The 23076-nt window shown below is 45.8% G+C and overlaps 1 protein-coding gene across 1 annotated transcript; it reads right to left on the bottom strand.

Moving 5' to 3' along the window:
- Positions 1 to 352: 352 nt before the first annotated feature.
- GNB5 (G protein subunit beta 5) lies at positions 353 to 21386 on the bottom strand. The gene is made up of 11 exons (XM_048956901.1): positions 21121 to 21386; positions 17753 to 17889; positions 16051 to 16092; positions 15342 to 15418; positions 13752 to 13884; positions 9943 to 10086; positions 6780 to 6871; positions 6607 to 6655; positions 4173 to 4269; positions 3090 to 3256; positions 353 to 2386 (listed from the first exon to the last, which is right to left on the bottom strand). The coding sequence occupies exons 1-11, from the start codon at positions 21230 to 21232 to the stop codon at positions 2375 to 2377; spliced, it is 1062 nt and encodes a 353-aa protein (XP_048812858.1). The 5' UTR covers positions 21233 to 21386; the 3' UTR covers positions 353 to 2374.
- Positions 21387 to 23076: the final 1690 nt, after the last annotated feature.

Consider the following 23076-nt stretch of genomic DNA (forward strand, 5'->3'; position numbering starts at 1 on the left):
AACACATACTCTGCATTTTCCAGCGCATTCTTGTCTCATTTCTGGAAAGAAAACATCACGTGTCAGCTATGAGCCTTCTAAGCAGGAAAACACAACCTGAATCCCAACCTTCTGGAGGCAGAAGGAGCTCAGGCTTCACTGTCTCCAAGGGCTGCTCTTGCAGTTCTGGCTCTGTGGGTATCACTGGAAGATATTGCAGAAGCAATTTTCCGGTACATCTGGATATTGCCCTAGAGTTTTGCAGGGCAAATGACCTAAGAGGCTATATGGTGCAACAAGTAAATGCCAAAAAACAGAAGCAGTCATTACCATTGCAAGTACTTAACAGAGAAAAATGACCAAGAACATGCTCTCAATATGCAAAATACAATTTATTGTATTTAGGCCATTCGTAAGTATCAACACAATGCAGTATGTCTGAAACAAATATCTTACCAATAAATACTATCTAAACATTAATATCTTTTGATCAAAGGTGTACAGTGTATTGACTCAATATTGCACAGTGAGCTCTATAGGACATTACAATTTCTGTAGTGCATCTGTTACAGGGATTGTTTGCCACAAGTATTCCAAAGCATCAGGGTTGCCTTTTAGAAGCAGAAACAACTGAGATTTCATGAGGGACTGAAGGCTGATACACATATCAGTGTCCTAATTTAACAGGTCATGGATTCATTGAAACCCAATGTTTTCATGAATGAGAAAACTCTGTTTCTATTACAATCTCTATATATTTTTAAAATCCCATTTTTAAACAGAGCAAGGATATTTTCAAACTTACGTGCACAGCCGACTGCAGTGATGGCTTGTTTCATCTTGTTCCAGTCTGAACACAAACCTTACTCAGATCTGTTCAGGATGTGCCTCCTTCAAGCCAGGCTGTGCCAGCCCCCAGCAGCTATCCAGCACTTCTCTCCTTGCATCCCTGCTCATGTTGGACTCAGCACCCATTCATATAAGCAAAGGTGACACGCTGTAGTCTCAACTGCTCTCAATGTATGAATGCAGATACATTTACAGACACAAATAGTTCTATGCTCAACTATATCTCAGCTTTATCTGAATAAATCTTAATTGTACAGCATCAGCTGCATGTGGGGGTAGTCCCACCAGTTAGTACCACATCTCTGTACACCCACAGAGCGGATACTGCAAGCAATGTGGCCAGCTTCTTTGAAGCCCAGCTGCTCCGTGGTCCAGTGGCTTGCACAGGCAGGATTTGGCTCACAGCAGGCCCCAGCAGCTCGCTGCCATCCATTCTCATACCCATACTACATACTACTCATACAACTGCAGTGCCTCACTCCAGTAGGAGAGCTGTTCAAGCAGGGGCTGTGCAGTTTGCCTTCTAAGATTTGGCCCATATTGGCATGAACTTGTGCTGCTCTGATGTTACCCAAGGACCTCAACATGGAAGCATGCTGCCTTAATGCACATTTAAGGCTACATTACCTTGTCCAGTGGTGTGAACTGCTCAAAATGCAAATAAGAATCATGATCATAGAATAACTGTGACTGAGTTGGAAAAGACCTGACCATCAGTGTAATTGTGCTAGAGCTTAGCGTTTAGTATCCCTCAGTGCTTAGCATGTAGTATCCTTTAAGTAAAGAAAATTCACTCACCAAGTGATACAATTAAAGATTTCTAAGAAACTACTGGTTAAATACTACCTCATGATTATGTAAATCATGTTTATATTCCTCATCTTTGCATTTATCATTTTGTATATATTTAGATTCTTTATCTTCAGGTAACAGAGACGAAATACTTATTTCAATCTAAAAAGACAGTAGGAAAAAGCAGGGATTTAAAGGATTCTCTTCTGTACAAAAAATACATTTTTATGACAACAACTGGTACCTTCCCAACGGGGCCTCTGCTTACTATCATGGTTCAGTCAGCCACAATGACATCACAAAGCATCAAAGCTGCTTTTCTTCCCACTTTTCAACACCAAAATTCAATGCACCACTATGGAATGTTTCCAAAACCTGATGCTACAACCTGATAAAATCAGGAATCTTTTTTTTTGCTCTAAAAAGGAACTCAAATCATGCAAATAAATACATAATGTGCACTGAAATACTCATTTCTATGATACAGACGACTTCAGAGAAAAGTCCATTCATAATTAACTAATCTAGTTCTAATAAAATACTTTCAAAACAGAATCAAAATCATTAACTTTTACCACAAGTTTATGTTTGCTATGTGTTCAAGCAGATTATGTTCTACTAGCTGTGTTGATCTGTGGGTTCAGTGTCACCCCTTTGTAGAGTAATGAATATCTGATTTTCAGGGAGCCTTCTTTAGCTGTTTTTGCAGTCCAGGTCATCAGTCTTCATTGGATTCTGCACGCAGGATCTCATGTTAAGCCCAGATCTGCAGAAAGAGAGTTGAACAATCACGACACTGACTAAATACCAAATACTAAATACTAAATACTAAATTAATTCAAATACTATAAAATATAAAAATAAATCAAATACTAAATTAAAGTTTGCCAAGGCAGTCAGATTAGTGGTACAGGGTACCAGCAGCAGTGATACCATTTAAGAAGAAACTTCACAATTTCCTTGGCTTTGACAGCTCTGTGAGCCCTGTGTAGCAATTTTTCAATTTGAATTTTCAGTTCACATTTTACACTGCATGATTTTGTATCTTAGATATTTGTCATAGAATCATTTGAGTTGGAAGGGGCCTTTAAAGGCCATCCAGTCCAACTCCCCTGCACTGAACAGGGATGCCTACAGCTCCATCAGGAGCTCAGAGCTCCTCCAGACTCATCTTGGATGTCTCCAGGAGTGAGACACCCACCCCTCTGTGGGCAACCTGTGCCGGTGCATCACTCACTGCCCTTACTGTAAAAATGTTTTCCTTGTATCCAATCTACATCTCCTGTCTTTTAGGTTGAAAACATTTTCCCTTCTCCTATCACAACAGATCATGCTAAAGAGTCTGTCCCCTTCTTTCTTACAGCCTCCTTTAGACAGCGAAAGGAACCTGGAGAGTCAATTTTCCTGTCCTAACCCCTGCCCTCGCCCCTTTCTATTAAGACAAACCAGCCAGGTGCCCCCATGCTTACTCGCAGAGTGTGGTCCCAGGACCCTGAGCAGAACGCAGTCCCATCAGGAGAGACCCGCAGGGTGCTGACACGGTTCTCATGTCCAAACAGAATAGATACACGGGATCCTTTCAGCACATCCCAGACATTTATGGTGTAATCATTATAACCTGCAAACAGCAGACGACCTACAAACAGAATTACATTTCAAAAAACAAATTCTTTAGTGGGCAACAAATTGTTACTGCAGCAAGGAGAAACAAACAGCAGCCCAGCCTTCCCATGCTGACCCACACACACTGCCACACTGTTATCCCTATTAAATACTAAAATAATTAGAAAATTAATTAGTTGAAAATATAGTTAAAATTGAGATCAATTATATAGAATCTGCTTAGTCATTAGAGATGGGTATCAGCCCAGATGACAGCTGACCAGAGAGCACTTCATCATTTAACGAAGGCCAACATTACTTTGCTCAGACTTCGCATGAGGAGTTGAATACAAATGGTTGAACAATCAGTGGACAAATTGGTGATTCTTTGTCCCCAGTGGGACCAGCTGTGGTGCCCATGACCTGCACAGATCCATCTACATCTGTCAGTGTGCTGGGCAGAGGGCAGCTCGCCCCACGCTCAGCCCTGCAGGAGCCCCTGGAGCAGGGCTGGGAGGAGGCAGAGAAGACTCAAGCACACATCTCTGGATCTGCAGTGAAAGACAGTAATGGCTCTGCCTTCGTACTCTTTTAATATACTTTGAGTTTCTATTAATCATTTATTATCCTTTAATAAACTATTTATGTAAGCGTGCGTTATAGTCAAGTTACATTTCATGTTTCCTTTGAAGCATTTTTAATAATGATTGTGAAATTCTAGCCCAGCCGTAGTTAATGGCAAAATATTTTCTGCTTTCAGCATGACCAGGAAAATACTTATCACTGCTACAAAGTCAGCTGGGCGACATAAAGAGTAGTTTTAATTTACAGAGAAAGATTTTGGTATTTAGTATTGGTTTTCAAATGCTTTGTCAAGTTAAACTGATAAAATTTGACATTCTGCCACCATCCCAACACCAATACCACCACCTCCTGAGTTCAGTTCTCACCACTGAGAGAGAAATCCACACTGGATGCTCCAAAAATGATGCTCTCCTTGGAATAAATTGCTACTTCTCTGTCTGCACGAAGGTCGTACAAACGGCACTGATATTAAAACAAAAACAACATATGTGTCACAGTGGAGATTGGAGTCAATGGTCACCACTTTTCATTGAAAAAATGTGAGTGGGAAGGCCTGCAGCCTAGCAGGTATCACAGAAAATGGCTGCTTGGCTTCTTCTGTTATTTCTGCCCACTACAACTGGGACTCCTCTAGAAGCTAATGAGTATCTGAACAAAACCAGGCAGCTTTGTACAAACTGAGTGCAGGGCTTGCCTCTCCAAACCTCTTCTGTACATCTCCTTCCTGCCTTGATATAAAGAGAGCAGTTTTGTTTTGGGCCATGGATGCTTCCTGGAATTTCTCCCACTCCCAGCCTACTCTCTTGCTTCCGCTCTGTGGTTTTCTGTGTTAGGATATCCTGCTGCCTACTTACTGGCTGTTGGCACACTCTCTAAGATGAACATTTCAGCCATAGCAGGAGCTTCAGAGACACAGAATTAAACTTCCAGTCAGCTCTGTTAATACTGCCCACATGGTATGGTGCTAAGGCCGGTCCCTTGGCATGGAGGCTGCCTCAATGCTGTTCTGCACCATGAGACAGGACAGCAAGCAGCCTCTGGCTGAACATGAGGTCTGTCTGCTTGAAGAACCTATGTGAAAATAATTTAGGTGAGATAATACATTTTTCATACAGATCTTTGGTTTTCATTTCTTATGGAAAATCCCCACTCACTCTAAAACCCTTATCATCTCCCAGCACACTTTGGCTTGCTTAACATGGAAAGAATGCATAGACAGACCAGATTTCATTGCCATTCACAATGGCAATCTGTTAGCCCTGAAATCACAAAGCACTTTTCAAACATTTGAACTGAAAACCTTCCTTAATATGTTAAGCTTAAGCAAGCCCTGACCAGCTGGATTTCTTAATATTAGGACTTAACTTGTGAAGAACAGCTGATGAGCAGCCTGCATATAAAGGAGGGGCTGTGCCATTGGCAGGGCTGTGCGAAGCTGCAAGGTATGAAATGGCCATGTTTCCATGAATGAATAATTCTGACAGACTGTCCTGATAGGGAGTAAGGGTCACCTCAGGTGAGAGCACTACTGTGTGAGCTCACTTTTATGGTTTCCTCCACGCAGTCAGAACTACGTGTTCCTCAAAATCCCTAAGTATGCAGTCAGGTCAGAGATACCCATCAGCACATCAGTCTGTAACAGGAAAACACCAACCCCTTGGCTTAAAAATGACATGGGTGGAAACTGCCAAAACTTCTGTCAAAAGTACAAAGATGGCATTTCCCATTCTCCCATCAGGTCAAAATAATTAGTACAAGCAGGAGCCAAGCTTGTGGTACTGGGAATCAAAAGAAAGCACTCTAATTGGAATTTAACAATGGACAATTTCTTCTCACTCTCTCAGCATCTTAAATGTTCACAGTACCACAACCAAATGTGCAGAGATGCACTGGGCTCCCCATACAGCTGGAGGTATTAATTTACAATAGAAGCTTCTAAAACCTGAAAAGCAGTGCACACATCCAGAAAAGAAAACAGGAATGGTTCTGTTGAGGTGAGCCAGTTTTGGAGCAGACTCAAAACATGCTTCTAGGCCAAAGTATCTCAGAAAGGTTCTTCACCCTCCTGCACTCAGTGTGATGTTTGACAAAGCAGAAGGGTGTCGGGTGCCTCCTGAAGGTCTGCTCTCCAGTTGCATTTACGTGTCTAACATTACCAGTCAATACATACCGTGTCCTCCTACCAGCTTACTCATAGACAGATAAGATCCAAGAAGGGCTATTGTATCACTAGGATGCCCTGGATGCAGTGACTCATTACAGTGAGTCAGGTTGGCAGGGAGGAGATGGACATGGGGGCCAGCCTGCTCACTGCCCTCAGGATGCACAGAGCTGCTGAGGCCAACTGGCTGCATCTGCACAGCTCCACGCCAACCCCACAGCCCCTCTGCTTGCTGTGACATGCACATGTGTTCCCTTGCATTGTGCTGCTGCCTCTGATTGGCTGCAGGATTTATCTGGTTCTTTCTACTACTACTTTCTATTGTGGCTAACTATATGAAGCCAAATCTCTTCTAGTAAGACAGCTAATTTTGATCATGAAACTTCAAAACACAGAAAATCTGAAATTAAGATTTGGGCAGTACCTCATGTAGAAAACTTTGCAATGGTGACCTACAAAGCATTACTAGACATTTTTATATACACAGTATTTAATATTTTTATATTATAGTCTTATTGCTTCCCTAACTTTGGTGTTGCAGGCCCAGTGTAGCCACTGGCAGATCCGTGGTTAGGCTTTTAGAACAATCTGACCTGAGAGGCAACAGAACTCTGAATTATGCTGCCGAATCAACATACCGTGGCATCATCTGAACCAGAGGCAAAAGCATCTCCACTTGGGTAGTATCTGTGCATAAGTGAAAAAGAAGAGGCAGAACACATTACGTTATTTGGATGAGATCAGGCTTCAAAAACAGAAGCAATACATGGCTCAGCATCCCAAGTGTGTCCTCTCCCACAAACACACTGACCTGACACTGTTGATGTCTGAATCGTGGGTTTCGAATGACTGGATGCACTGACCAGACCGCATGTCCCACACCATGGCTTTCTTGTCGCATCCCTATCAAGACAAAAGAAACTCACTACAGTTGTACAGATAGTGACATGCACCCCTCGTGTATCCAATACATGTGTTCAAAACCAGCTACACTCACAGGGCTCTGAACGTCACAGCTCCAAGGGGAATTAACCAGCAAAGCAGCCCCAGAACCTGTCACACTGGTACCCCAGAACCTGATGCATCTGCAGTGAGGAGGGCAGTGTGCCACGAGGGCTGGCACCTCAGCGGGTGCTGCAGAGCAGCATGGGGGCAGTGCTGTTGTGGGGCACAGCGAGGTCAGAGGGAGAGGGGCCCTTGTGTATACAGGGCAGGGTGTGTTCACACTGACCAGCACTCAGTGCCCTGCTCTGCTCATGCTGCCACTGCATCTGCAGTCTCCCTGCGGTGCAGAGCTGTATGACTGACTCATTCCCTTACTGCTTCACATGCTCTACATAAATATTAATACCCAGCATTAAAAGTTTTATGATAAATGCTTTTCATACACTGAAACTGAAATAAATGTCTCTTGCCAAACCAGTTAACTCCTGCCATGACCTGTAGCATGTACATGCTCAATGGCAAGGCTGGATGAGAAAAGAAGCATGACAGCATTTCAGCTCATCATCAAGCTCTAAGCCACCCAAGCTGTGCTTTGAAAGGACTGAGTGCTTCCTAAGAGGTGCTTGGCACCAGTGATGTCCTCAGTAATGGACCCTCTCATACCTGCAGGAGCATGCAGTTGGTCCTGCTCTCAGCTGCAGTGTTTCACTGCTGTCACAATAGCAGCAGCAAGAAAAAGAGCATAGACTTTTCTTTTAAGAGTGATGGGAGGTTTTAATAAACACAACCCAGCTGGGGAAAGGCAGAAAGTAGGCTCAGCTCTGGGGGTGACTCAGCCTCTTCAAAAGGGTCCCTGTTGCCTCCATGCTGTATGGGAAGCACAGAGCAGCCCAGTCAGCTGCTGCTCCTGCTGTGCTGGTGCATGCTGCTCAGCAGACTGTGCCACGCATTATTTATTTTTAAGCAAATGTAATTGCTGGTTAAATTAACTCTCTTCACAGTTCAAGTGTCTCTTTATGTTTTGAAACTCTCCTGTAAAATGAAATCCCAGCTTTTTACCAATGATGTCATTATTTAAGTTATTCATTATTAAAATGTTCCTTCATACCAACTTGCAGTTTCTGTGTAGGCGAAACCACACTGCATTGAGAACATTTTGGATTCAGCACATTTCCCTCAGAAGCTCTGCCACAGCCCTAGCCTAGCCCTTTGCATTGCTCCCATGTGCACCATTCTTACTGACCTCCCTGGGAGTTTGGGGCCAAGACCAAACTGACAAGCTGCTGCTTTGACTGCTAAGGTTTGAAGTAGAAACCAGCAAGCACCTGTGGAGAGACGGTTCCACAAGTGCTACCCACCTCGCCCCGAGGAGCAATGCTCCAAGGGCACAACAGCCTGGGGCTCAGCCCTGAGCTCACCCAGCTCTATAAGTCATGCTGTGATTTTTAAAGATTATGTATAACAGCTCCCATTCTACATGCTGTTGCATTTGCATTGCTTATTCCAGCTCAGGATTGCTGTACTGCAGAGCCCCGGTGTACAGGGAGTCTCTCTGTATCACTGTACATTCACGTTGTACCACTTTGGCTATGCCAGCATCAGCTCAGTGTAAGACAGACCTTCACTAAAGTGGTGTTTTGCTTTTCATGAGTTAAGTGAGTCTCTGTGAGCACAGACATGCCCAAGCTGCTATACTGACAAAGTATGACATATTCTCTTAGCAGTACCATAGCTGCTTGCGATTCTTTGCCCTATAATAAGCCGAGCTGTTCCCAGGGAGAATGAATCTGTCCTTTCTGGGAAGTGAGCTCAGTGGCAGGAAAGCCCGGGAGGAGTAAATGCACTCAGATGGAATTAGCTTTCAGTCACGCTTCAGAGCAGCTGTGCTAACAGCAGGCAAACCAAGCCAACGTGCTAGGCTTTGCTCCTGGTGGGCCCGCCAAATTTGATAAAAAGAGCTGTAACTGAAGAGGTCCAGATTTATCGTGCAGGGACAGGACTGCGACTCTGTGCACAAGTGGAATCCTCTGATTGACAGACAGTACCCTCCAGCACAAGGGCCATTTCCACCAGCAAGCACAGGACATATTGTGCCATCACCAGTACCATAAGCAGTCACTGGTAGCAAGGGCTCATCTCCCAGCTCCTAATAGCTCCTACCTGCACACTTGGCTTCTGAGGTGGGAAGGACCAGCACTCCCTCAAAAAGGAGCTAAGACCTACCGCGTTCACCTCTATGCCTTGTTGTGCCTTACTGTGTAGCCATGGCTCAGCTGCCTGGGCGGTGCTCCTTCAGCAGCAGGACACCATTGGGAAGGTGCCCTGATACTTCCCCAGAACCAGTCTTGTGGCCCCAGCGAGGTTTGCGTGTTCCTCAGGGCATAGGGAGCAGCGGACAGCATGTGGCTGACGAAGGGTCTTTGAATGCTTCTTGTACCACTGGAAAGCATAGGGGGCTCAGCAACAGCTGAAGATGTGGCCACACCTTATCTCTCTGCACCAACTTGTGCGAGGGTCCAGCCAGCGCCCAAGCTACTCCTTGGCTGCTGGGGAGTGGTTGAGCAACACAGCGGCATGTGCATTATTTACAGCCCTGCACTGGTGCCCCGAGCACGCGCTGGCACACCCTGCCCGGCTCCAGAGAGCTGGGCACAACAGAGCCAAAAGCAGAAGGGTGTCTGCTGTGGTGGACTCACACCTCTGTCTGCAGAATGAGCCTGCAGCTCCAGCTCTGAGCCCGTTCCTTCCTGGGAGAGGTGTTGTTTTGATCTCGGGCTGAGTTGCTTTGGTGTGGGATGGAATCTGCTAAGTAAGCATAACCGTGGTCACACTGAGAGGGTGGGTTTGACCCCACAGTCAGAAGTTTAATTTACTCCAGATTGAGACATCTGCTTGCAATGAGAGGATTGCAGTGGTGCTCCCACCGCATACTCCAACGCTTCTTCAATAAGATCACGAGCCTCCTGTTTTGCTGCCTTTTCCCTCCCACCTTCCTTAACTTGATATGATGATAGGAAGCTCCTTCTTACCCCGGAGACAAATGTATTTCCAGTTTCTGAAGGAGCCAGATCCAGGCACAGGACATCAGCTCCATGCCCATGGAAGCTTTGCAGAAGCTGCCCGCTCTCAACATCCCACAGAGCACAGGTCCCATCTCCACTTGCTGTCAGGATCTGTGGAACATGGCAAGGAAAGTCACGGCACAAAAATCAAGAGATAATCAAGCTTTCAAAGAATCTGCTGGCATCCTATCTGTATGCCAAGGACAGCTTTAACTTCAAGAAATATTATACAATAAATCAAAGCCATAAAAACAATCCTATTCTAAGCTGAGTTTGTGTTTTTAACTTTTAAGGTAAAAAGTGAGAGTGGATAGAAAAGGAGAACTGACACAGCTATAACTACATAGTGTTTCAGTAATGGTCAGTTTTGTGCAGTGGGGTTTGGAGAACAGATGCCATCAGAGATCTCCTGATATTTCCAAATCCTCCAAAGGGATGGTAGAACCAGACTGGTATTTTTATCTGCCCCTGTATTTAACTCTACTTTAGGCTGCTGGAATTCAAGCTGCTTAAAGAACTGTTGGTGTTAAGTATGCCTGTTGTGGTTTACCCGCTTAACTCCTCAAGTTTTTTTTCTGCTTGAAATTACCAGATGCAAACCAATGAATTGGGCTTAAGACATGGGTATTCTGAAAGGGAAGCAAGCCTGTCTAGACAGTTGTTTGACAAGTCCATCACCTCTCACTTGTCCAAAACCATTTATGTGTGAAAAAGCTTGAACAGATCTTGACCAAACAGAGCTCACAGCTTCCCTCATCTGCTACAAGCATGTGATCAGCACTTGTGATTGCAGCTAAAGCCTGATGATGTTCAGTTGTTTAGAATTTCCCCTTGGCACCCAAAACTGTTATGCAGTCACAGATTTTAAAGGTCTCTGTGCACAGACATGGGACAGACTAGGATGACCACAGAACAACTCTGCATGTTCTATAGTTCTGTGACCTTATGAAATCTTCTGCAAAGATTATTATCATGTTCAGTGGGGAAACTCGAGGATCCCATTAGAGATTAAAAAGAAAATACTCCTTAACAAGAAAATGATCATACGATCATGAAACCATTCGCAGAGTTGCATAAAAGTTAAACACTGATCATGTTTGACGGGTGCTCCAAAAACTCCTCCTAAAAACAAATGTCTGCAAAGCTGCAGAACAGCCCATTCCAAACCCTCCTGCAAAGTCACAATGATATTCTGGGATGTTAATAGTAGAAGAAAGTCCTGAATTGTCTTTCTGACCTGTTTCTGAGCTTAGGTTAATAAAATTCTCTATTTTGAGCATGGTTTGCACTCGGATGGAGAGTGAAGGTACTGAGTGAGGAATGAGAACTTCCAGATCTGAGCATTTGCTCTTGTAATAACATGTAAGAAAGAAAGATCTGATGGAAATAGGAATAGCTAAAGACATAAGGTAGAGGTTTGTTGGCAGTCCGGTGCTCCAGCTAATGCCGGAGTTGAAGTTGATGATCACTATGGGTCCCTTCTGGCACCAAGAAGCAGTGCTGCACATGGCAGGGGACAGTGGGCCATGCCGGGGCTCACCATGAGCGCAGGCACTGGGGTGGGAGCAAGAAGGGCCACTCTGCCTTCCCCACGGTCACATCCTGCTCCTTAGCACTGTCACATTGCTGCTATGGCTGCCTGCTCCACGACAACACTCGAGACCCAACCAACTCTTGCTATTAATACACACACAGCATCGTCACGTGAGGAACATTATCGCACTGCAGAGCTGCAGATACCTAATTTAGGAAGTGAGGCTCCCAGGCGCTCTGTGCTGGGGAAGCTCACTCAGGCAGGACTGATCTGTGGGGCCTGGGCTGTTTTGTGGTTGCCCAGCTGGCAGCTCAGTGCTCCTCTTAGCCTGGGATGGCAACATGATGAAGAACAACGATGGCACCTCCTCTTTCAGCACCTGTGCAGCCTGAGATTGGCTTTCATCAATGATGAACCACCTCTCACCAGATGCCACGGACACACCAGTTTCTAAGATCCTTTCCTAACATTCATTCTGAAAACTGAGTGTAGGTTGAGAGAGCAGCTGAGGCAGAATAGCAGCACTCGCAGCTCTGGCGGTGGGTGCTGGCTGCTATGGAGCTCTGCACTAGGGGAGTTGTGCTCTTTCCCAGGCTTGCTCCAGGACAGGTGACAGGGCAAGTCCTCCAGTGACACTGCCAGGAGAGTAGAGCTGCACAGTGTCCTGTTGCACACTGCACCCTTGGAATTACTGCATGATTTTAATTCTTAGGCCATTACCTAAAGGGAGAAAAGAGAAACAATGTGGGGTTCTCTGGGATGCCCTATATAACAGTGTTCTAACAGAAGCTTAGCCAAGCCATTTGCTTGCATTTGTTTAAATAGTAACATACAGTGCTGTAAACAGTCACTTAAAAGCACATGCCTATCAATCACAAGAAAATTTCTTCAGAAAAATCTCAGAATCATTGAATATAAAATATCTTAATCCATTGTGGTGTAGCATATCAGCACAGTTTGCTGTATTTAATAAGGAGGAAAAAAAACCCTTAATTTTTCAATTTTTCCTTCTATTTTTATTATGAAAAATACATAAATGTTTTCCTTTCATGGGATTTAAATCTTGACACACATAGGTATGGACGAGAAAACAAAAAAGATGACTGGTTTTGTATCTCATCACAGCCATTCCAGGTCATTTAGACTCCCTTCCAATTATGCAGGGCTCCTGTACGGTGAGGTCAGGGCTGAGCAAGCCCGAGCCTGGTACCTCCACCACTTGTTTCCATGACAATCAGCCTGAATTAGCACCTCAGAGTCATTACAGAATGGCAGACTGGCAAATAACAACATACTTTTGGGCATCTCATGTCTTGAAATAGAAGCAATCAGAGCTGGTATTTCCTTCAGAAGAGCTCTAAATATCTGCAAGAGGGGAACAAGGTATTCTCTTTCCAGCAGTTCTGCTGACACAGAGCATGATTTAAATGCTCCCTTCTGCTTTCTTTTCTTTCTTTCATTTTTTTTTCTTTTCTTCCTGAGTGCACTGAATAGAATTTCAATACAAATTTGAAAACCAGAGTGGGCAGGGAGATTACCCTGGCTCCTTTCATAGTCCTTTGTGTTTCTGGGGAAAGGAGTGTGATATTCACTACAGGAGGAGACTAGTCTGGTCCCAGATGATCTGTGTTTTGTCCCTAGCTTTGACATAGAGTCCCACAGTGACCCTGAGCACTCACTGCTCTTTGTGCTCAGCCCTCCATCTGTGAGACAGGGAAAACATCACTGCTTTCCCTCAAGAGAACACACCATGGCAAGGATGAATCTCTGTGTACTCATCCTTGAGCTCAAAAATACTAAGAATTAAAGCAAAGTTGTCTGGACATCCACAACAAAGCAGGCAACAATGCACACTCCACCAGTTGGCAAAGCAAACACCCAGCCTAGTTCTACTTGAACTGGTGTTGGATTTTTTTCAACTATTTACATTAGTTCAAGCTCCTAAAAGCATAAGGCAGCACAGAGCCAGTGAGCAAAGAACACAGAGGGTACCAGCAAACATTCTCTGCCGAAGACACAGGCTTTTGCAGGACACAGACACAACAGCCTGGCCACTGGCTGTTACTGGCTGTTACAAAAGCTTTTGCAGCACGTTCATTGCCCCTGAGTGTCCCTGCATGGGGCAGGATATGGCTCTGGCTGCTGAATGCCTCTTGTGCAGGGAAGGTTACTGCATCGCATACAAGTGTGGCTCATGTTAGGCTTTGCTGGACAGTGGGCAGTGGGCAGGGGATGCATTTACCTGCATGTCAGAGTTAGTGAAGCTGCAGGCTGACAAGTAGTTTGTGTGCATTGCAACCGATTTCTTCTTTGCAGCCATATTTTCATTTTTGTCAAATGTCAGAGGGTACACAGAACACTTGTTGTCCAGGCCACTGGAGAGAGTAATAATAGCAAATAACAGAGAGAACTGGTTAAAACTGCAACAACAAAAGGCAAGTGGTGATATGAAGGAAACCACCTGTCAGTGCTGTGCTACCAAATCCTCATAAGCGCCAACTTCCCTGTATTGTGCTGGCCTGGACCTCACGTGCGGAGAAGCCCAGCTGCCTCACCAGCCTGGCTGCGTTACAGCACATCAACAGCTGAGGCTCACTATTTTTTACCCTCATCAAGTTTATAAATGGCACTGAACTAAACCTTACAAAAGTACGAGCTATAAGGTGACACAGTCACTTCAGGGTTAATTTTTTCTATTCAGTCAGAGTGCCATTTTTCTGTCATCTGTCACTATATTAGCATTTAAAACATCATTATTTATGTACATTAATAAATTTGATATAACTCCTATGGAAGAGACAGTATAGCAAATAGCGGATGTGAAGAAAAGGTCTTTTGGAAGAATCTGGAAAAATACCACCAGAACACCTACCCCTGCAGCTGGTGTGCCCCTCCTGGACAGTCACACCAGTCAAGCTGTGTCTCCCTGGCCAGCTGTGCCCACCTTGATGCCTTTCTAAAGCTGTGGTAGCTCAGCCATGCCTTGGTTCTGGATCTCCAGGACTCCAGCAGGTGCTTGCTTTGTGCCTTCTATTAACTGCACAGCACTTAACCAATGCCACAGCAGAAACACAGAACTAGGTGGTGCGATGCAACTGTGTCTCCCCTGTCTCTCTTACAAGAGTTCCTTGTCATTCTTCAAGTTATAGTAAAAGTCATACAATTTCTGCACTTCATCTCCACAGACACTTATTGAATCTTTTTTCCATATTTGCGAGCTGCACAGTAAAGTCTCTCTTTGTTTCCTTCTCTTGCCCCGAGCTTACTTTGTCTGTCTGATCCACCCAGTCCCTTTTGAAAAGATCTCTTGCCAACTTCTCTCTTTTTTTTCTCTCCTGCAGAAACTCAATTTTTCCAAACCTGAGCCCTCAGAAAAGTTGAAGACAATTATCAAGGACAAGGTCACTTCCCCCCACTCCATCTTGGCAAGATCTATTCATGTGCTGATAATCCTTATCATCCAACTTTTCTCTCTACCTCATAGAAGAAAGAGAGCAAAGAAAGAATAGGGTTAAAACCACTCTCCCTTAGAAGATATATCCAATGCACACAAATTGGAACAGAGAACTTGCATGCATGCAGAATTCCTAACCCATGATATAAATGCTGAAAGAGGATTATTTACCATGCTTATACAACAGATGTTATTGCACTGAAGTCAGTGGAGACAAAATGGATGAGCCGTTATGTGACTAGAAACAGAGGCACTGAATATAATCCTCCCATCCACAATCAAGGCACGCAAGCTTCTGTCGGCATCTTGTGAAGGCACCAGGAGATTCCTGCAAATCAAGCCTCTCTGCATAAGTAGCTGGGGAAACTGGAAACTTACCCACAAGCAATGGCACATCCAGACGGGGCATATGCACATGCCATCACCCAGGTACACGGCATCGTCACGGCGTGTTCCTGAAACACAGAATCTCTTTAAAACGTAGACATCACTACTTCCCTAACCCAGCAAAGCAGCAGGAGGATAGCTACCTGACTATTCCCACCTTATTCACAAGCCCCAGACTGAACACAGAGTATGTTTTATTGAGGCCACTTGGTGCTGTAAATGTCTTCACTGTGGTACATACGTCGATGAGTTAGAAACAAGCTGTATTTTCACAGCTGTCTGAAGAACGGAGAGCCCTGACAGGGCTTGGAGAACCAGTATCATCATATCACAGTGAACACCATGGCTAAGAATCCCTGGTGATCACACATGGCACCTTGCATAGCAGCTACCCAGGGAAGACTTCCATTTAACTAGCCTGGCTTTTCCTCCAGCCCAGGGCCATCCCATCAGTGACAGGACTGGATTGGTACATGCTGCAGACCATGACAAATAATGCCCTGATGGGGACTTTCCTCAGAGACAGGTGAAGGGAGATGGTGTGTGTAGGCTCTTTGCTCTGAGGTGCTGGTGGAGGCTTGCAGGCTATTCCATCATCCTGCTGTCACCTGTGCCACCTGTTCGCCCTTCAGAACTCCACTGTATCCCACTGTTGTTTGCCCTATGCACAGAAATTGGACCTTTGCTGACTTTCACCTACCTTGTTAGTAGTGAATGAATCCCACACAATCACCTTCCCATCCTAAATGAAAACACACAAACAGAGAGAGGTACAACTGTCAGCTTACTTCCCAAATTTGGGGGAAATTCTGTTGCTCATTTCTATCCCCCAGTCTGTTACCTCAAGATATTTGTGTCTCCATCTTAACAACATTACAGTGATTGCAGTGAAGCACCAAGGAGATGCTTCTCACTAGTGCTAGTTATTTCTTTAACAAAAAGAAAATTGTATTTCTTTGGGATTACTGGTGTTGGATTAAAGACTGATCTCTTTTTAAAAGGGATCTCAAGCATGTTTATGAGAACTCCTTTTGTCTGCAGAACACAGCTGGAATGGAACCACCTCAAGAAGCCATTGCTACCAAGCACTCACTTGCCTCCTTTCAGCCACAATGTGTTTGCCCCAGCCTGCAATCACCATCTGCAAAAACAGACACTTCTTCCATGTAAAACCTATTGGTGGCTCAGTGCAAGGCCTTACAAATACAAGAGGTGACCTGTATTACAAGTCATTTTCCCAGCTGGCAACACGCACACAATCATTTACAGACACCGCAGTGTTTATTCATCTTTCTTTCCTGTCTTTTTCTATTTTCCTCTTTATTTCTTGCTACACTTACTTCAATTATCCACTGCTACAATCAGCTGAATAGCAATCGTAACAACACTCCACTGAGAGTAACTTAACCGCTTTGTGTATGCCAGCAACAATCATGCCAGTTACTTTGCCTTAAGTGCATCACATTGGTTATCCTCCCCACTTCATGAAACTGAAATGTTTATTGGTGAACAGGAATTGTTGCTATATCTGGACTCATTTCAGTTCTTAGAAATGGAGACAAAATGCATTACAACTTTACTGTTTCGCTTTTTCATTTACACAGTGGCATTTTAACCAGTAAAAAAAGCCATCACATTAATTATTTAAACTTTGATTCTCTTTGCTGGAATCACCATGAATGGTAAAAAAAATCTCACAGTAACTGAAGGTGGCTTGCAATGTAGATTGCCTATTTTTATCCCTCTGGTGAGACCCCTGACAGATTTCATACAGGTCAGTGAACAGCTGTGTGATGCAGTGAGCTCACTTACTGCCATACGGGGTGCACAATGAACCAGGGGATCTAGAAAGTAATTATCTCATTACCTCCTACAGCTCATGAGACTGGGCTTGAGCAGGTGGTAGGACAGTCTCAAAATGCCCGAGTAAATGCAGTAACTTTGGCAGATTGTTTGAGGCTTTTAAGGGCACACCAATCACACAGACTGTGGAAGAAATGTTTGCACACAGAAGTCTCTGGAAGCATTAATATTACTTTCTTTCCCTTTTCCTGATTGTTTTGTGTTAACACATCAATTGAAATCATTACCAAACTTTAAGTCTGTAAAGACCAAGGCAATAAAATTATGCATTCATCTTGGATGAATTCTATCTGTTTTCTTTTGCACTAGAGAATACAGGGAAAAACTGTATATGACTGCAGTAGAAACATTTCGGGTATTAGCGTGTAGTTATGCTCAGATTTGTGCTCTCTGAACAAATATGCTGCAATGTACAGCATTAAGGGCACGGTGAAAACATTGTGGAAAGTTATCATTTGAAAAGAGTAGCACATAGTACAGCAAGAAGATCTGTACAGTGTCCAACACTGTCTTTGAAAAACACCCATCCAGTGGCATACCTGGGAAGAGCTCACAATTCTTCTTTTGTCTTTGCACCAGTCCATACAGAGAACTTTATTTCCGTGGCCCTTCAGGGTCCTTCTGGTCTTCATCACAAACTGGCCCAGTGCCTCCACACGCTCTGCCACCTGATGAACTGCAAACAGCAGATGATTAGGGAACCTTGCATTGAAGTTCTGCCACAGAAAACCTTCGCATTTGTGAGTAACGTCACTTAGAGGAATTAATCCAAGAAACACGAGCCTATATGCGGGACAACAAAATCTGCCTCAGAACTAGCAGATGATAAAACCAAGGTGGGAGGTGTATGAATATATCCACCAAATAAAGATATGGATGAACTCACTCACAAATTGAATTCCCGGGCTGTAGCAGCTGAAGCACTTGCACGCTATCGTTTCCAAGTATAACTGGAAAATCAATTACTCACCCCTTTCCTCCCTCTCACTGACTGAGGGAAACCCTCAGTCTGACTGTGGCTTGAAAGAGCATCCCCAGCCTAATGCATACCCTGAGGTGCTCAGCAGAACTGAAGATCACTGCTGTATCTTGAAGGAACAAATCATACAAAGAAGGGGATAAGCATCAAATCTCAGAAGTTTTCACTGTAAAACACTTGTTCTGGGTGTGAGACTCAGTGTGATATAGGTACCAGCTACCAGAGACCTCTTGCTATGCCAGCTCTGCTGGTGGCCAAGGGAGTCCTGAAGGCCAAGACACAGCTCTGACCGCAGGGAAATGAAGGTGATCAGAGGGCCAGAACACCTCTCCCGTGAAGAAGGGTGTTGGGCTTGGAGAAGGCTCCAGGGAGACCTATTGCAGCCTTCCTCTACTTGAAGGGAGCCTACAAGAAGGAGGGAGACTGACTTTTTACAGGGGAAGACAGTGACAGGAAAAGGGGGAATGACTTTAAACAAAAAGAGAGGAAATTCAGATTTAGATGTTAAGCAGAAATTCTTCACTGAGAGGGCGGTGAAGCCTGGGCACAGGCTGCCCAGAGCTGTGTGTGCCCCATCCCTGGAGGTGCTGGAGGCCAGGCTGGATGGACTCTGGGCAGCCTGGTTTGGTGGGTGGCAGCACAGCAGGAGGGTTGTAACTGGATGGGCTTTAATGCCCCTTCCAACCTAGACCATTCTATGATAATAGGATCCAGTGCTATCCCATGTCATGTTTGCCCATGATGAAAGATAATATAACACAGCTGCTGCTAGCTAAGGGGTCAATGCCTGACTCAAATCTTTAGAAATAAACGCAGAAGCTCACATGCTTTAATGAGCTGGCAGATGAAATGTTAAGCTTTTCAGAGCCTTGCTCCACGCCCTGTGGGACAGGTGACTGCTCTAGAGCAACATTGCTGCTTTACCCTTTGTCACTTTTCTAGAACAGCTGCAGGCGTCCTTCATTTAAGATCAATCCCTGGCACAGGGTCAGGGGAGAAATTTCTGCCTAAGGCAGAGGCTGATTTCAAGTAGTTTAGATTTTCAAGAGTTGTCTTTCAAAACCACCAGCCCTGTGGGCTGTGCCAGAGCAATGCTCTGCCTGAAATCTCCGCTTGCCCAGCCTCCCCCAGCCTGGAGCCAAGTACTGCCCACCATCCCTTACCATCTGACCCTGCTATTTCCAATAAGAGGTCAGAAACAAGTTCCTGAGAAACTATTCTATAGGCTTACTCAGGAAAAAGTACATTTTCCCCCTACTTTCACCCACTGAAACCTGCTCAGTGATCCAATCAGAAGACACGAACACACAGGACAGGAGGTTATTATGGCAGCTGGAAAGACACTTGTGTCCAGAACATATCTGAAAAAACAAACGTTTCACAGACAATAGCAAAGTGTTTCCATTATGTCAACACAACTGAGACTCTGTGGAATTGTCTGGTTTGGCTTTTACATTCTGTGAGGACGCTTATCTCCAGCCACAGCCATAATAACGCTGTGCCCGCTTAGCACAGGTTTCAGACTCAGATAATTATTTTGAAGCGTTCTCTGACATTGTTTCAGGAGAGTTGAAAATTATGCACTCAGACAAATAGATCGGCTGCAGCCAGTAATTAGCTCGAGTGGTTTTACAAAGGTCCAGATAAAACACGCTATTTTTATAGAGCATATGGTTTGGCCTAACAGGAAGCGCGGATTTGATGCAGATATCACTGGGTCTTTGATCTTTTCTGTGCTGGAAGTCCTAATGATATCTTCTGGCCTTAAAAAGTTACGGCTCACTTGAACAGGACAAACTGCTTTATTTATACCCCAAATTTTAAGTGATAGAATTGAGTCCCTAAAACTGTAACACTGTGGCTCAAATGCACGTTTGGTATTTCCTCTTTCTGTCCACATTTCTGAGAGCTGCTGTTCCAAACCCACTGAACAAATAAGGGCAGTACCAGTTCAGCCAGCTGTTTGTTTTGGGAACCACAGAGGGAAGGTCACAAATGAAAAAATGCAAAAGATACAATTTTAGATTGAAAAAAAAAAAAAAAAAAAAAGAGAGAGAGAGAGAAAGAGATGCTTTATTCTGTAATTTATAACTTCTGCAGAAATTGCTCTTGGGGATAACTGAAGCACAAAAAACTCTGATACAGAATTGAGAAAGCACTGCCCTACATAAGTGTAAGGACATGGAAACCACATAATGGCCAAGCAAGCAGCACCTTCCAGTGCAAGTTACAGATTTCATGTATGAGAAAAGAGGAAAATATCCTACAACTACAGCATCATGTCCTCTTACAGCATCACTCCAACCATGCTTTCCTGAACAAAGGTGATACAAGTGTATGCCGAAGGGTCTGTCAAGGAGAGGCCCCGCTGCTACTGACACAGCAGTGGTGCTGTATGGATGTGACGATTTAAAGCAATGTTTCTGTAATTAGGCCGTCCCCCTTTCCTTAATGATTCCTACTGACGGGGTGTAAATTATGACCATCCAATTTAGACCAGAAAACGCTCTATTTACTGCAGACCAAAAAATAAAAAAATAAGTCCCTTTTAATTCTTCCACAGCTGATATTCAGCAATTCTTTAGGAACCGACTCTCCTTAACAAGCTCTCGGGTGAAATCCCGGCCTCGCTGAAGCACCTCCCCACCAACTTCCCCGGGGCCGCCTTTAATCTTCGTTCCATCCCTAAGATGCGCGCCGTACCGCCGCGAGCAGCGCCCGGGCCCGGCGCTCCCGGGGCTCCCCCCACCGCCCCCGGCCCGCCCCGCGCGTCCTGCCCCGCACGGAGCCGCCGGTCACGGCGCCCCCCGGCAGCATCTCGGCCCCGGCCGCGCCTCTCCTCCCGGGGCGGCCCGCGCCCTTCCGCCCGCCGCCGCCCGGCCCGGCCAGGCCGCGCTCCCCGCCGCCCCGCCGCCCGGCCCCGCTCACGCTCCACGTCGTGCAGCTTGGCCCGCTCCTCCTCCAGCTTGCCCTTCAGGCTCTCCGCCTCGTTCTTCAGCGAAGCCAACGTCTCGTTCTCGTGCAGCCCCTCGGTTGCCATCTTTGCAAAGGAAGCGGCGAGAGACAGATGAGAGGGAGGGAGGAGGAGTTTGCTGCCTGGCTCTCAGGGATGCTCGGAGGCTCCTGCTGCCTCAGCAACGCGCCGGGGCCGGGCCCCCCCGCACGCTGCCGCCCCGCAACACGGCGGTCCGCTGCTGCGGGTGCAGCCGGGCACCCAGCCCTGTCCGCGGCCCCGGGGCTTTTCTGGCTCAGAAATACATGGCAGCGGGGTTCTGCTGCATGCCAGAATGCATTTGTACCGCGACTTTGCACGCGGTGTGAAGGAAGGTTATAATCTTTCTATTCTTCAGCAAAGCCTTCAAAACCACCAGCCCTGTGGCTTCAGCAAAGCCTTTGACTGTCTCACAGCATTCTCGTGGAGGAAGCCCCTGCACAGGGACCTGGATCGCCGGGCTGAGGCTAACTGCATGCACTTAAACGAGACCAAGTGCCGGGTCCTGCATTTTGGTCACAGTAACCCCATGCTCCACTACAGGCTTGGGGCAGAGTGGCTGAAAGCTGCACGGAGGAAAAGCATGTGGGGGTGTGAGCAGACTGTGGTGGAACATGGGCCAGCAGTGTGCCCAGGTGGCCAAAAAGGCCAGCGGCATCCTGGCTTGTGTCAGAGAGCGCAGCCAGCAGGAGCTGCAGGTCTCCGTGCACTGGCACTGGCGAGGCTGCACCTCGAGTGCTGTGTTCGGTTTGGGCCCCTCTCTGCAAGAAAGACATTGAGGCCGTGGAGTGCATCCAGGGAAGGGTAACAAAGCTGTGAAGGGTCTGGAGCCAGGATTAGGGGGAGTGGCTGAGGGAACTGGGATGGGTCAGTGTGAGAAGAGGAGGCACAGGGGAAACCTCGTTGTTCTCTACAACTGCCTGAAAGGAGGTTGTGGTGAAGTGGGGGTCAGCCTCTGCTCCCAGGTAGCAGCAATAGGACTAGAGGGAATGGCTTCAAGTTGTGCCAGGGGAGGTTCTGAGTGGATATTAGGAACAATTTCTTCTCAGAGCGTCTGTGCACTGGAACAGGCTGCCCACAGAGGAGGGACATGGTCTAGAGCAGTCACAGACATGGGTTGGAGGCGATCCTATTGGTCTTTCCAATCTCAATGCTTCCATGATTCTAAGAAGGAAAAAAAGCCACTGTTCACCTCAGTGCCGGAATGCAGGTTGTCTGGATTAGCACAGCCCGCTCAGTTCCATCGCTCCCTCACAGCCTAGGGCTGCAGGTTACTATTGGGATGGCTCCTGGGCCCATTGGGCAGATGGAGCGGTGTGAACCCTTCCTCCTGCTGTGTTCTAAGTACCTCAGTTTTGTGACTTTTTTTTATCCTTAAATCAGCCCCCTCTTTACCCCCTCCTTATTTGGGGCCTTCCCAGCCCTCAAAAGGGACTAGTTTCCAAAAATCCAAATGCGACAAAGAAGCCCCAGCTTGTTCTTAGTGTGAGTATAGGGCACAGCTCCATGCCCCAGCAGTTTCTGCTCACAGGCCTATGGGGAGCATGTGCTCTGGGCACGCAACAGCTGTAAGATTTCCAAAGAAAGGACTGGCCAAGCGGCCTTGCAACTCTCTGTTCCCTGGGAGTTCCTTGAAAACGTCCTCTTTTGTCAGCAATTGTCCTTGATCTACATGGAGTAACTTTGCTCATTTTGACTCCCATTGTCTCCCTTTCACCAGAACACAGACAATCCAATGGCTATTGTTCAACCTGGAGAAGTTCCAAGATTGGAATGGGAGATAATAAAGTAAGGGTTTGCAGCTGTTGTTTGGACTCGGGGCACATCCTGGACACGGTACTGGGCTTGGAGAAAAAGAGTCTTTTCCCACACTGGCTGTGTGGTATGCGCAG

This window comes from Lagopus muta, chromosome 10, assembly GCF_023343835.1.
Source record: "Lagopus muta isolate bLagMut1 chromosome 10, bLagMut1 primary, whole genome shotgun sequence".
NCBI classification, from domain to species: domain Eukaryota; kingdom Metazoa; phylum Chordata; class Aves; order Galliformes; family Phasianidae; genus Lagopus; species Lagopus muta.

Coding starts and splice junctions, on each gene's coding strand:
- GNB5 (XM_048956901.1), bottom strand. CDS start 21,232: ATGGCAACCGAGGGGCTGCACGAGAACGAGACGTTGGCTTCGCTGAAG. Junction 10,087..13,751: donor TCACTAACTCTGACATGCAG/GTAAATGCATCC, acceptor CATGTTCCACAG/ATCCTGACAGCAAGTGGAGA. Junction 6,656..6,779: donor TCAGACATCAACAGTGTCAG/GTCAGTGTGTTT, acceptor ACTTATGCACAG/ATACTACCCAAGTGGAGATG.